Source organism: Diuraphis noxia, unplaced genomic scaffold (assembly GCF_037042655.1).
Source record: "Diuraphis noxia isolate RWA-SAM2 unplaced genomic scaffold, SU_Dnox_SAM2 contig0001, whole genome shotgun sequence".
In the NCBI taxonomy this organism is placed as follows: domain Eukaryota; kingdom Metazoa; phylum Arthropoda; class Insecta; order Hemiptera; family Aphididae; genus Diuraphis; species Diuraphis noxia.
In genome coordinates this window covers 24,447,333-24,459,482 of record NW_028301711.1, presented here as the reverse complement: position 1 = coordinate 24,459,482, position 12,150 = coordinate 24,447,333, and the positions used below count along the sequence as shown (strand labels likewise).

Below are 12,150 nucleotides of genomic sequence, written 5' to 3'. Positions count from 1 at the left end.
CTGTCTATTATATGTAAGGGGTTGTTTAAAAAAAAAAAAATGCTAATTCGTTTAATTTTGACACAGGTGACTACCCTTGCCGATGATTTATCAGACGATGGAGACGTCAAAGAGTTTGCACTGGGTTCGGCTGGCATCAGCAATGACGACATTGATGACTCAAATAGCACAGAAATGGCCGACGACGACGGAGCATTGGAACTCGTACATGTAAACGAGGACTTCTTTTACATGGCACACGTTATGCGACTTGCGGCTTTGCTCCACTCTCTAGCTTCGTTGGCTATGTTAATAGCATACTACCATCTGAAAGTGCCATTAGCTATATTCAAACGGGAAAAGGAAATCGCTAGAAGATTAGAATTTGATGGTCTGTACATTGTTGAACAGCCGGAAGACGATGACATAAAGTCACACTGGGACAAGTTGGTGATTTCCGCTAAGTATGTACTTTTTTTGCATGACGTAATAGTCTTCCATGCTTAATGAAAGTGTATCGGTGCCTATATATGTCCCGAAATATATACAATGTGCAAACATATTTAAGACGTCCACCCTGTACAGTATTATTTTATTGTCGTCAGGTCATTTCCGGTGAATTATTGGGACAAGTTTACGAAGAAAAAAGTTCGTCAAAAATATAGCGAGACGTACGATTTTGATTCTATAAGTAATTTGTTGGGCATGGAGAAGACATCGTTTAGCACTCAGGAAAATGAAGAAGGGTCCGGCTTAATAAATTTGTAAGTTTATTCAGAGACAAATAGTTTCTCCAGTATTAAACTGTTGGAATATTTAATAAGTAATTATCTATCCACATTCCACATACTATATAGTTAGCATCAATTATTTATTTATTTATATGGCAGAAAACAAGTAATACTATTTATGATAATTTAAAAAAAATATAGAACAGAAAATTAATAAGGCTATATCAGCAAGACAATAAGTATAACAATAGTAATGTGCATATTACTGCATAACAATAATTTTTGAATTCAATCAATAGCTTCCGGAGAAGCGTTGAACATATTTTCAGGTTCACCGTATAATTTCTTGGTGGGGCATTCAGTTAGTATATGCGAAATGGTCTGGTATGGGTTGCCGCATTCGTAGTTCGAAGATGGCACTGCGTTCCAAATGTGCATCAGGTATCCACATCTACATCATTAACATGTCCTGCAAGGATTCGATTTAGGGTAGTCCGTTCTTTCCTGTGGAGATTATGTCCAGGAGGATTGCTTGTATGTAGGCTCTTTTAGGTGATTTTTCATCCAGTTTTGAAACTGTCCATTCATTTTTCCATGTCTCATTCATATTGAAGTCCGTGTTGTAAAGTACGATGGCAGATTCCCGTGATAGATTACTTAATTTAAGTCTTGGTGGGTTCTGAAGCGATTTCGCAAAATTATGTATAGGCAGACTCAATTTGATGTTGCATTTTATCCATTCCTTTAACAGTGCATTTCTACAGCGTAGGTGTGGAGGAGCTATGTTGCTTATAACTGGAAACCATTGGAGATGAGTGGTCTTTAATGTTCTAGTTATGATTCGCATGCAGCGATTGAATTAAACATCAATCTTTTTTGTGTGTGCGCTATTCAGCCATACTGGTGAACAGTATCCAGTGGCTGAGTACACTAGACTTACAGAAGAAGTTCTGAGTGAATTAAAATCGGCACCCCAGTCTGTACCCGTAAGCTTTTGTATAATGCTGTTGCGGAAACCAATTTTCGCTGCTATATTAGTTAAATGTGTCTTATATGTTAGGGTTCTGTCTAGCGTAACTCCAAGGTATTTAGGAAAGGGGTTATGTTGTACGCTATTTTCTTAGAAGTTAATGTTTGACTTTGGTAAGCTGATTTATTGTTGAGGTGAAAAAGAGAGGACTCGGTTTTGTCTGGATTCAGCCGAAGTCTCTATTTTTTTAAGTAGGCTTCTAGCGGTTTTTAATCTTTATCGAGTGTTGTTTCGCAATCATAGAGCGTTTCTCTTTACATACCCCGTATATGTCATCAGCGTAGATAAAGTTTTTGGAAATAGTGTTTGGCAGATCGTTGGTGTATAGTGTAATGTCTCAAAGACTGTGGATGAGAAAAAATTGAATAATAATCACACTTCATTATACTTTTAAATTTTATTTTAATTAATATATTGTTATCTTATCAGTCTCTACGACAACAACTCTAAACGTGTTCTTATTGAATATGAAATGATATATCAAAAACTAATTAAGGTTAATCAATGTTACCAACCAACCAACTTCGCTATAAATAAATACACTACATATAGGTTGAAAAGGATCGGGGCAAGGACTGATCCTTGAGGTAGGCCGTTGTTTAGTTTAAATTATCTACTTGTTTTATTATATACGCTTGTATCCTGTTGGGGCACTTCCACGTAGTATAGCCCGGGCAACTGCTAAACTCTGCTTAGATGGCTAAAACTCTTACATCCATCTGGCTGCCGAACTGTGATTCTTAAACTTATCTTCCAGCATGGACATCCACGAGAAGTTGATGACCTAACCGGAACATTTATTTTATTTTAGAAAACCCGGTATTGAAACCAGAACCGAAAAAATCAAAAGGTCCCAGACCCTGTCTAAAATGAAACCTTTAAATATAATCCTTATCGACAGAGCACTAGGTCAACAAAAGTGACATTATTTAAAATGTTAAAAAGCGGGTAGGTTGATGTTGCTCTGCTGTACAGTAGGATACTGTAATGGACGGTATTAAATTTTAATTCAATGATTGAATCTATTTTCTCAAAAAGTAAATTATATTTCAGCGCTTTTGAAAACTACTGAGAATTTCAAAATTTTATTTCCCCTATGCACCAATTAGATTCACTTTCCCACCGGAAAAGCTACTGACGTTGACAATTGCGAGCATTATTTTAACAACTTATCGTGTACACAGTCACAAAAAATATCTACCTATCTATAATATATAAATGTGAAATCTAAATATTTTATAGAGTAAACTCTGGAACTACTTATCAGAACCTCTTGTATTTTTTTTTTAAACAAAAGAGTACATTTTTAAATTTTAAATTATTTTATTTATTATTAATTCACAAGTACATTATGGAGCTGGTTTATGGCATAAATTTGGTTCAATAAAGCTGCCTAAATATAATTTAATTGAATATTTAAATTGTCAGAATTATCTTGATAAAACGAATGCAATTACATAATGGTAAACTAAATTGAATATTGTTGTCAAATTATTACTGCTAGCATAACCACAGAAAAAGTGTCTAATACACAGTTTGAGCCATATAATAGGTAGGATTTTTAACGGGTTACAAAGTGCTCGAGTTCAGATATTATAATTATAAAAAGACACATCATTGTAAAATCAATACATTCATCGCTCCGCTCAAAATGTAAAATGTAAATTCTTTGTTCTCGTTTCAGTGTAATTAATATCGACTGGAGATATCAAGTCTGGAAAGCTGGAGTCACGATAACAGACAACGTACGTCATAATAATTTGAACTAAATTTTTTTGATCTTGGTAACATAAAATGTTCTGAAGCAGACATTCAAACGAATATTTTTGTTACAGGCATTCTTGTACAGTCTGTGGTATTTCACATTTTCAATTCTGGGCAACTTTAACAATTTCTTTTTTGCTGCTCATCTACTGGACGTGGCGGTTGGCTTTAAAACGTTGAGAACTATCTTACAGTCCGTAACTCATAACGGAAAACAGGTACACATCGATATCTGAAATAACATAATATATATCAAGTCATATCCTCGTTGTCTTTTGTCCGGTATCCGGTGAATTGGTCGTGAACAATTGATCGCTGGTGAAGTGGTATATTTCCGAGATTTATGTTTTTAAAGTTTCTCACAGTTAATTAAATTTAAAATTATAATAAATAAATAAATAATAATAATATTAATATTAATAATTATAGGTACATTTTAATTTATTTAAAGTTAATTTTAGTTAAAGTTGGAGTTGAAAATTATGGGCTATTCCTTTTAAAAAGTCTAATTTACTCATAGTATGATAGTCATCACATATTTTTATAATTTTTTCTGCGTGGTCTTTGTACTTCCGATTAACACAAAAACACAAAACTCGAAATATACCTAATATTATAATAAAATAACTAAGAAACTAAAATGTTTGTTTGACGATCAAATCCTGGCGACCAATTGTATTCGCGACCTATTCACCGTGATCCCTTTTGTCCCGACCGTCTCGTCATACGCTTATCTTAATATTGGTCTTTTAAATTTGTATTTACACTGTTACAGTTGGTATTGACTGTCTTGCTCTTGACGATCATTGTATACATATACACAGTTATTGCATTTAACTTCTTCAGGAAGTTCTACGTCCAAGAAGAAGACGACGAAGTGGATAAAAAATGTCACGACATGTTGACGGTGGGTACCTTACTGATAAATTATAAGTCCATAACAATACATTAATACTACTCTAGCTCTGAAGTGTATAAAGACGCATATTAATTATCACCGGTTCGTGTATGAACTTTTTTTTAGTGTTTTGTGTTCCATCTGTACAAAGGCGTGAGAGCCGGTGGTGGTATTGGAGACGAAATTGGATCACCCGACGGCGACGAATACGAAGTTTACAGGATAATGTTCGATATCACGTTCTTTTTCTTCGTCATCATTATACTTTTGGCCATTATTCAAGGTATAATAGCGAATATCATGTAGGGTTAAAATAGTAGTGTGAATAAATTAATAATTAATATGGTGTAAGGTATAATAGTGTAGTGATCACGTCGCCTACAGGTATCAGTAGTCAAGGATGATGTTGGAAGGTGACTCTCGAGTTAGTTTAAACAACGTTGAATTCTTTCTAGTTAGACTGGTTGATTATTTATTTTAACAAAACATATATTTATTTATAAACATGAAAGCTGAATTTTATTTAACAAGTTAAGTATTCTGAATGACTAGAATAAATTCGGTTTGACTCGAATATTTTCTAAGTTCAATTTAATTAAAGAACAGACTGGCGTGAAGGTGCTCTGGCTGTCTGGTCAAGTCGCGTCTGAATACAGGCCGTTTTGGGGTCTCTTATATAGTCTGCTCCCCATAATCTACTTGCTTTTGTCGCTGTTCTCACGGATGTGGTATAATTATCTAGACTGACGGAAATGTTACTCGCCCACATACAAGCCAAATGTGCATCCCATGCAGCTACAGACCTCGATAATTTATATTATTATTATGTAAAAATATATATTATGATATTACATTATAACATTGGTTCTTGGAACTTTTGTATTGATGCATAATCCCACATCCTGTGCACACCTATCAATGATCTTTTATAATCGTCTAACCATATGATTTCGTGTTTCCCTAATGTTAATGATTCCCACGAAATGCTTTCTCTCCTACAATTACAAAGTTGGTCGCACCCTACCCTAGCTTGGTTCGGCTGGTACCTAGTGGACTGTGAACTACACAATGCGGGACGCTAGTCCATAGCAATAGAGATAAATCTCATTTATACGCTTCATCTATTTTACATTTTTTACCTACTCACACATTGGACGGAGAGATACAATAAAATAACCAATATTAGGTAAAGCTTTAACATTTTCTTAAATTACAATTTTAAGAACGAGATTATTCCAAATCATGATTTATTTCTGGAAATAGGTACTTAGAAGTTAGAACTTGGATTAAAAGTTAAGAATATCCAAAAAGGGACAAATTTATCACATGAGAACACATTCTTAAAACAATTTAACGATATTATAATATCATATAATATGATACATTACTATACCAACTCAATGATATAAACAATTTACTATACATTATATCACCAACATTTGTGTTAAAGGTTTGATCATTGATGCGTTCGGAGAGCTGCGTGACCAACTGGAAAGCGTCAAAGAAGACATGGAGTCCAATTGTTTCATCTGCGGCATCGGCAAAGATTATTTCGACAAAGTTCCGCATGGTTTTGACACGCACGTACAAGAAGAGCACAACCTCGCCAACTACATGTGAGTATACTCTTATCAGTAACCACCAACAATGCATATTTTTTTACCTTCCACAGCGATATAATAGATTACGTCGGGTCAGATCAGATAAATGAATTCTTTCCTTTGCATCCCTTACACTACTTTCTGAAAATTTGAAGGGTTCAGATACTTTTTTTAACACTTGATACGACGAAAATTCGCTTATCACCGTGTCATAACATTTGCAGGTTTTTCCTAATGCATCTTATCAATAAACCGGACACAGAATATACCGGTCAAGAAACGTACGTGTGGAACATGTACCAGCAACGGTGTTGGGACTTCTTTCCAGTGGGAGACTGTTTCCGCAAACAGTACGAAGAGGAGCTCGGCGGCGGAGGAGGCGTCTGATAATAGTATTTCTATGTTTAATTAGCTTAGAAATATATTTTCTGTTGTGTTTTGTTATTTACGCTTACGAGCAACTGTTTCAACCATCGCCATATAATGTCATCGTCCGCGGTCATTATTATAATTACTTTTATTAAGAATCATTAAAATATCATTTCGTTGTTCATTGTTCGATTTTCTCAGTAGAAACGTATCATATATTATAGACCAAAGCATATTATATGTAATATTATACAAAACGTTTATCAGTGTTTTCATTAAGTAAATAACAGGATACCTAGGTAAACACCAAAGTTAGGTAACTACGTATTGAAAGAAAATATTATATTATTGCACTGTAGTCGTATCCTGAATCCAAACTCAAAGCAAATGAGGCAAAGTCTTGCCGCTATAAAGCAATAAATAAACATTTTACGTATAAGATAAATATACTTATAAGCATAGGCGCCAAGTACATGGGTGCTCGGGTGCTCGAGCACCCATTGAAAATATTCATTGGGTGCGGAGCACCCAATATAATTAAAATAGGTAAACCGTTATCACCACGTTCATTGTATGATATCAGTGGCTACAAAGAAAAACCACAGGATATAAAAATCTATTTCATCTATAATTCTGTGGCAAAACCTCGGAAGTCAAAATTAGAAAAAAAAATTGGGGGTGGGTACAACCCATTACTCCCTCCCCGCCAATGCTTGCGCCACTGTTGTTTTACATTGGTAAGAGCACCCAATAGCTTTTTGAAAACCTGGCGCCTATGCTTATAAGTACGTTGTTGTGTTGCAGTGGCGGGTAATCTAGGGTTCAAGTGTTGCTCAAGCAACACCTTAAATATGGGTGGGTGGGTGGGTACTGGGTGGGTATTGCTAGAAGGACAATATTATTACAATAATAAACTAATTAAGTGTTTATAAAAAAATACAATATAAATATAATTATAGTATTTGAGTAGTGAGTAGCGTCATAGTTAGTACCTACTATTATATATTATGGCTATATAGGTACCTATAGTTTTATTATTAAGAGGACGTCTAACCCGCATGTGTTGTCTCCGTCTTACACACGTACGACATAGGAAATGTTCGTTCGTTAGTTTCAATAGGGTATTGTCAGTTTTGATATTAGAGTGAATCCACCTACTATCAAACTTTTAGGTGGCAACATTATCTGTGTTCTCTCGTTGGTTTTTTACGGTATTATAATTTTTAAGTGAGTTATGAACATTTTAAAATATTCATAATTTACATACCTATAACTGCAAACTTTCGCGTTTTCGACAGATTTCATAAAAATTTGAACTATAAACGCTTATAAAATAAAATTGTAACAAACGATTTTTAATTTTTTTAGCAACAATAAGAACAACTCATAAGGAACCTTACTTTTCAAAAAAGAAATTCTCATAAAAATCGAAAATTTCAGTGATCTATTAATAACTCAAAAAAAGTCAAAACATTTTGAAAATTAAACTGTATATAGATAACACTAACATAAACATTTGGTGAACATTTCAAGTATTTACAGTGATTAGTTTATGAATTACAACCATATAAAAAAAATCGATTTGGTCGAAAACTGGTTTTGCTTAAAAATTCCTGTTTTTCTGTTATTTTTTTTTTTTTTTCTCAATTTTTTTGAAAACTGTTGGAAAATGTTTACTTTTGACCTCTATAATGCACCAAGGATATTCACTTTTACATCGGAAACCACCCCCAAGTTTGAAATTGAAGCATTATTTCAACTAGTTCTGCTGTACACAAACACAAAAAAAAACACATCATTACATTAAAATCAATACATTCATCACTTCGTTCAGAATCTAAAACTACCTAAATTTAATGAAATCAATTTTATTATTATTTATTATTTTATAAATTATAATATTATATTATGTGTTAATATATGTGTTTTCATTAAGATAGTGTTTAATATATTTTATTACTAAGGTTTTTCACAATGTGGTACCTATCTTACTATCTTATTATTTTATCAAAAAATAGAAACTAATGAATACCTTAGAACAGTGGTTTTCAACCTTTTTAACAATGTAGGTAGCACACTTTTTCTCCTACAAAATTTTCGTGGCACTCCAATTCATAAAATACGTGAAGCATATATTTATATTATACTTATACATATATAGGTACACTATTTATAATCTATTCTATTACAGGGTTAATTATTGTGAAATAAATTAAAACAATGATGAAAAAATTTGTTAGCAGAAATATTTATTTTATATGATAATAATGCTGTACAATGAAATAAAAATATACCGATTAATGAGATATTTGAGCTTGACGTGTGGTGCATAAACGTTTTATTATAGGACGAACTGTCGACAAACCCACTCTCAGTTCTTCTTCTACGGATCGAAGTCGTTCTCTTTTTTTACTTTTTATTGTGATGACTGCTGAGAATCCTTGTTCGCATAGATAAGATGTGGAAAATGGTAATAAAATTGTTATTGCTTTTATAGATATTTCAGGAAATTCTGCTTGAGCATATATCCAAAATTTGTTGACTGTCATTTCTTTAAATTTTAGCTTCAATGTTCCATCATTTTTCAGTGAGATGTCGGCGAATGTCAAACCGATTACCTCGTTAACTGATACACTGAATGGATTCCGCACCTAGTCATAGTCTTCAACATTTATGCTAGGAAAGTATTTCGTAATTTTGTCTTTCAGTAACACAATAGATTCGCTAATTAACGAAATGAGACTGGAGTCTACAATTATTTTCTTTGGTTGTTCACTCACTGAAGTGCTGTCAGCTGAACGAATTATAAATGCATCCATTATAAAAAAATAAAGTATTATTTAAAATATACCAAGTAGGACAAAAGTCATTAAAAACAATAAAAACACAATATTCCGCGACGCAACGTATAACGTTCGGGATCGCTGCGACGGGCAAACTAATATTAAAATACTGTTATACGTATTTACGATTAATGATTAGCCTGTCTTTATATTTGATTGTTATAAGTTTTCATTGAATATCGATGATAATACTGGAAAATACAAAATTAACTCTATTAATAGATTTTTTGCGGCACACCGGTTGAAAACCACTGCCTTAGAATAATAATAATTATTATTTATTATAATATAAAACAAAGTCCTAACTCCTAACCAAAATTATATCAAAATAATGAAAATAATAATTTTGAATGACAGGGGGCTGAATTATATCATATTCTCGAATTTTTTTATTTTGCCATGTTGTGATGGCTGATTCCCAATTTAAATGCAATACACATTTAGAAAAAGAAAGAAAATAAATGGTTTTAAGTGCTACAACCACTTTGCTCCTCAGTCCTCACCTATTATAATATATGTTCAATGCTCTTCGCCTATCTGTAAGCAGTATAGGTAGCAGTGTATATTATATTTACTACACAACATAATGTATATAGTTAAAAACAACAAGCAATATGTGTTTAATGATCTATTGGTACATGAACATGGTCTCAACTATAGGGTTAAATTTTTTTTTTTGGGGGGGGGGGACTTACAGCACATCTAGCAAAACTATTAATTTAAAATAACTTATAAGTGGCTTATATCTAAATAAGGAATATTTTTTGAAGGGGTCTGAATCGTATTCGCGGGAGCTTTGCCCCCCACCTCCACCATCCCACACTGTTACGCCACTGTACATGGGCCCTTTATATTTGGTCGCACACCCACCAACGGCACCAACATGTACCAAGTTGCGGCACTGGTAGGTATATATTATAATTTATAAGTTATAACCAGGGTTCGGATTTTATAGCATTTGCTACTTATTATAGGATAGATATAAAAATAGCAGAGTGGGCTGTAAATTTGTTTAATGCACAACGGACTCTAAATATGAAATTTTATTTTGCTATTTTTTGCATAATATATGAAGAATTTTAGAATTTTACTGCTATTTTTAAAGTCTTGATGCTATGTTTTGCTAATATTCTTAATTCAATGCTTTATTTTATATTTTTCATAAATCTCGTGACAAATGGTAATCAATAAAAATTTAAATTTTATTCTTATTTAATCAGATAATTTTGAATAGTTGCGTACAAACGATGTCATAATTCAAGGTATCGATAGTTAATCAGTACATACAAATTTTTTTAAACTGCATAAGGAGATTTTAGTTTTAGATTCTGAGCGGAGCGATGAATGTATTGATTTTATCATGATGTGTGTTTTTTTTGTGTCTGTCTGTCATCACGTTTTGGGGCAGTAAAAGTGCTTCGATTTTTGACTTCAGTACCTCGTTCGATCAGAAAGTGAAGGTAGATCAGTAGTTGGTACTTTGGGGGGGGTCAAAAGTGAAAAATTCTTAATACTTTTCTAAATAATCGAGAAAAACAAATTAAAAATTAAGGGAAAACGGGAAATTTTAAGCACACTAATTTTTCGACAAAATCGATTTTGGTTTTTGATGTAACTTTAAAACAAATGACCATTGATACATGAAATTTTCACCCAATGTTTATATAAGTATATTCTATCCACCATGCAATTTTCAATAATTTTCGACTTAAGTTGAACTATTCATAGGGGTTTGAACTTTTCGATCATTATTAGTTTTTTTTAAATTAATATCGATAAAAATTTATTTGTTCGCTTGAAAATTTAATACAAGGTTCTTAACATATTATAACAATAGCAGTTGAAAAATAAAAGAAATTCAAAAACTCACAATTTTTTTTTACAAGCATTCAAAGTTTGAATTTTGACAACATGTGTAAAAATCACAAAAATTCGCAAATAATTTTAAACTAGAAATTCATAAAAAAATTTCTTTTTAAACCGTCTTCGCTCAGAATCGTTTTTCGTATACAATGATATAATATCATTGTATTCAAATATAATTCCATCCATTACAGTAACCCACTTGTAACCTACTATACAGCAAAGCGACATCCATGACTTACCCGCCTATTTTTTTTTTATGTCTGTGTAGAGCATAACTAGTCGAAATAATGCTTCAATTTTGAACTTTGAGGGTGGTTTCCGATGGGAAAATGAATATCCTTGGTGCATTATAGAGGTCAAAAGTTAACAGTTTCCAACAGTTTTAAAAAAAAATCGAGAAAAACAAAAAAAAAGTGACAGAAAACCGGGAATTTTTACGCAAAACCAATTTTCGACCAAATCGATTTTTTTATATCGAATTAATCACTGTAAATACTTTAAATTTTCACCAAACGTTTATGTTAGTGTTATCTAAATACAGTTTAATTTTCAAAATTTTTTGACTTTTTAGAGTTATTTATAGACCACTGAAATTTTCAATTTTTCAGAAAATTTTTTATTTTAGTATCGATAAAATGTTTCTGGCCCTATCAAAATACTTGAAAATTTAATACAAAGTTTCTCATAAGTTATTCTTTTAGCGATTAAAAAATTATAAGAATACATATGTACAATTTTTTTTAATTAGCATTTGAAGTTCAAATATTGACAAAAATTCTTCAACACCATGAATATTTGCAAATTATTTTGTAGTTCAAAATTCATAAAATTGTTTGTATTTATATTTAAGGTTAAAAAATTCAACACTAAGTTTTCCATAAGTTTTTCTTCAAATAGGTATAGAGACAATTTAAAGCATCATTATAGGAAAAATGTTTTGAGCGTTTGTTTTAAATTTTTATGAAATCGCGTAACGATAACGATTTATCCTCAAACCAGGTATAATATGTATATCTATGATATAATATAAAGTATTATGAATTATGATAACTAAGTCCTTTATCAACTA

General features: G+C 32.2%; 2 protein-coding genes across 3 annotated transcripts in view; one reads left to right on the top strand and one right to left on the bottom strand.

The window, feature by feature from the left end:
* The window catches only part of RyR (Ryanodine receptor), a 63,763-nt gene extending 57,134 nt beyond the window's left edge, over positions 1 to 6,629 (top strand). For both annotated transcript variants that reach the window (XM_089217633.1, XM_015512044.2), the window contains exons 92-99: positions 67 to 443; positions 585 to 743; positions 3,425 to 3,485; positions 3,576 to 3,722; positions 4,280 to 4,411; positions 4,529 to 4,685; positions 5,853 to 6,018; positions 6,228 to 6,629. In XM_089217633.1, the coding sequence (XP_089073759.1) occupies positions 67 to 443; positions 585 to 743; positions 3,425 to 3,485; positions 3,576 to 3,722; positions 4,280 to 4,411; positions 4,529 to 4,685; positions 5,853 to 6,018; positions 6,228 to 6,390 (1,362 nt within the window). In that variant the 3' untranslated portion in view covers positions 6,391 to 6,629. The remainder of the gene's footprint in view (positions 1 to 66; positions 444 to 584; positions 744 to 3,424; positions 3,486 to 3,575; positions 3,723 to 4,279; positions 4,412 to 4,528; positions 4,686 to 5,852; positions 6,019 to 6,227) is intronic.
* A 2,040-nt stretch (positions 6,630 to 8,669) lies between these two features.
* LOC149060363 (zinc finger BED domain-containing protein 5-like) lies at positions 8,670 to 9,191 on the bottom strand. Its single transcript, XM_089228826.1, has 2 exons — positions 9,153 to 9,191; positions 8,670 to 9,023 (listed from the first exon to the last, which is right to left on the bottom strand). Exons 1-2 carry the CDS (start codon positions 9,189 to 9,191, stop codon positions 8,670 to 8,672), a joined length of 393 nt encoding a protein of 130 aa, XP_089084952.1.
* Positions 9,192 to 12,150: the final 2,959 nt, after the last annotated feature.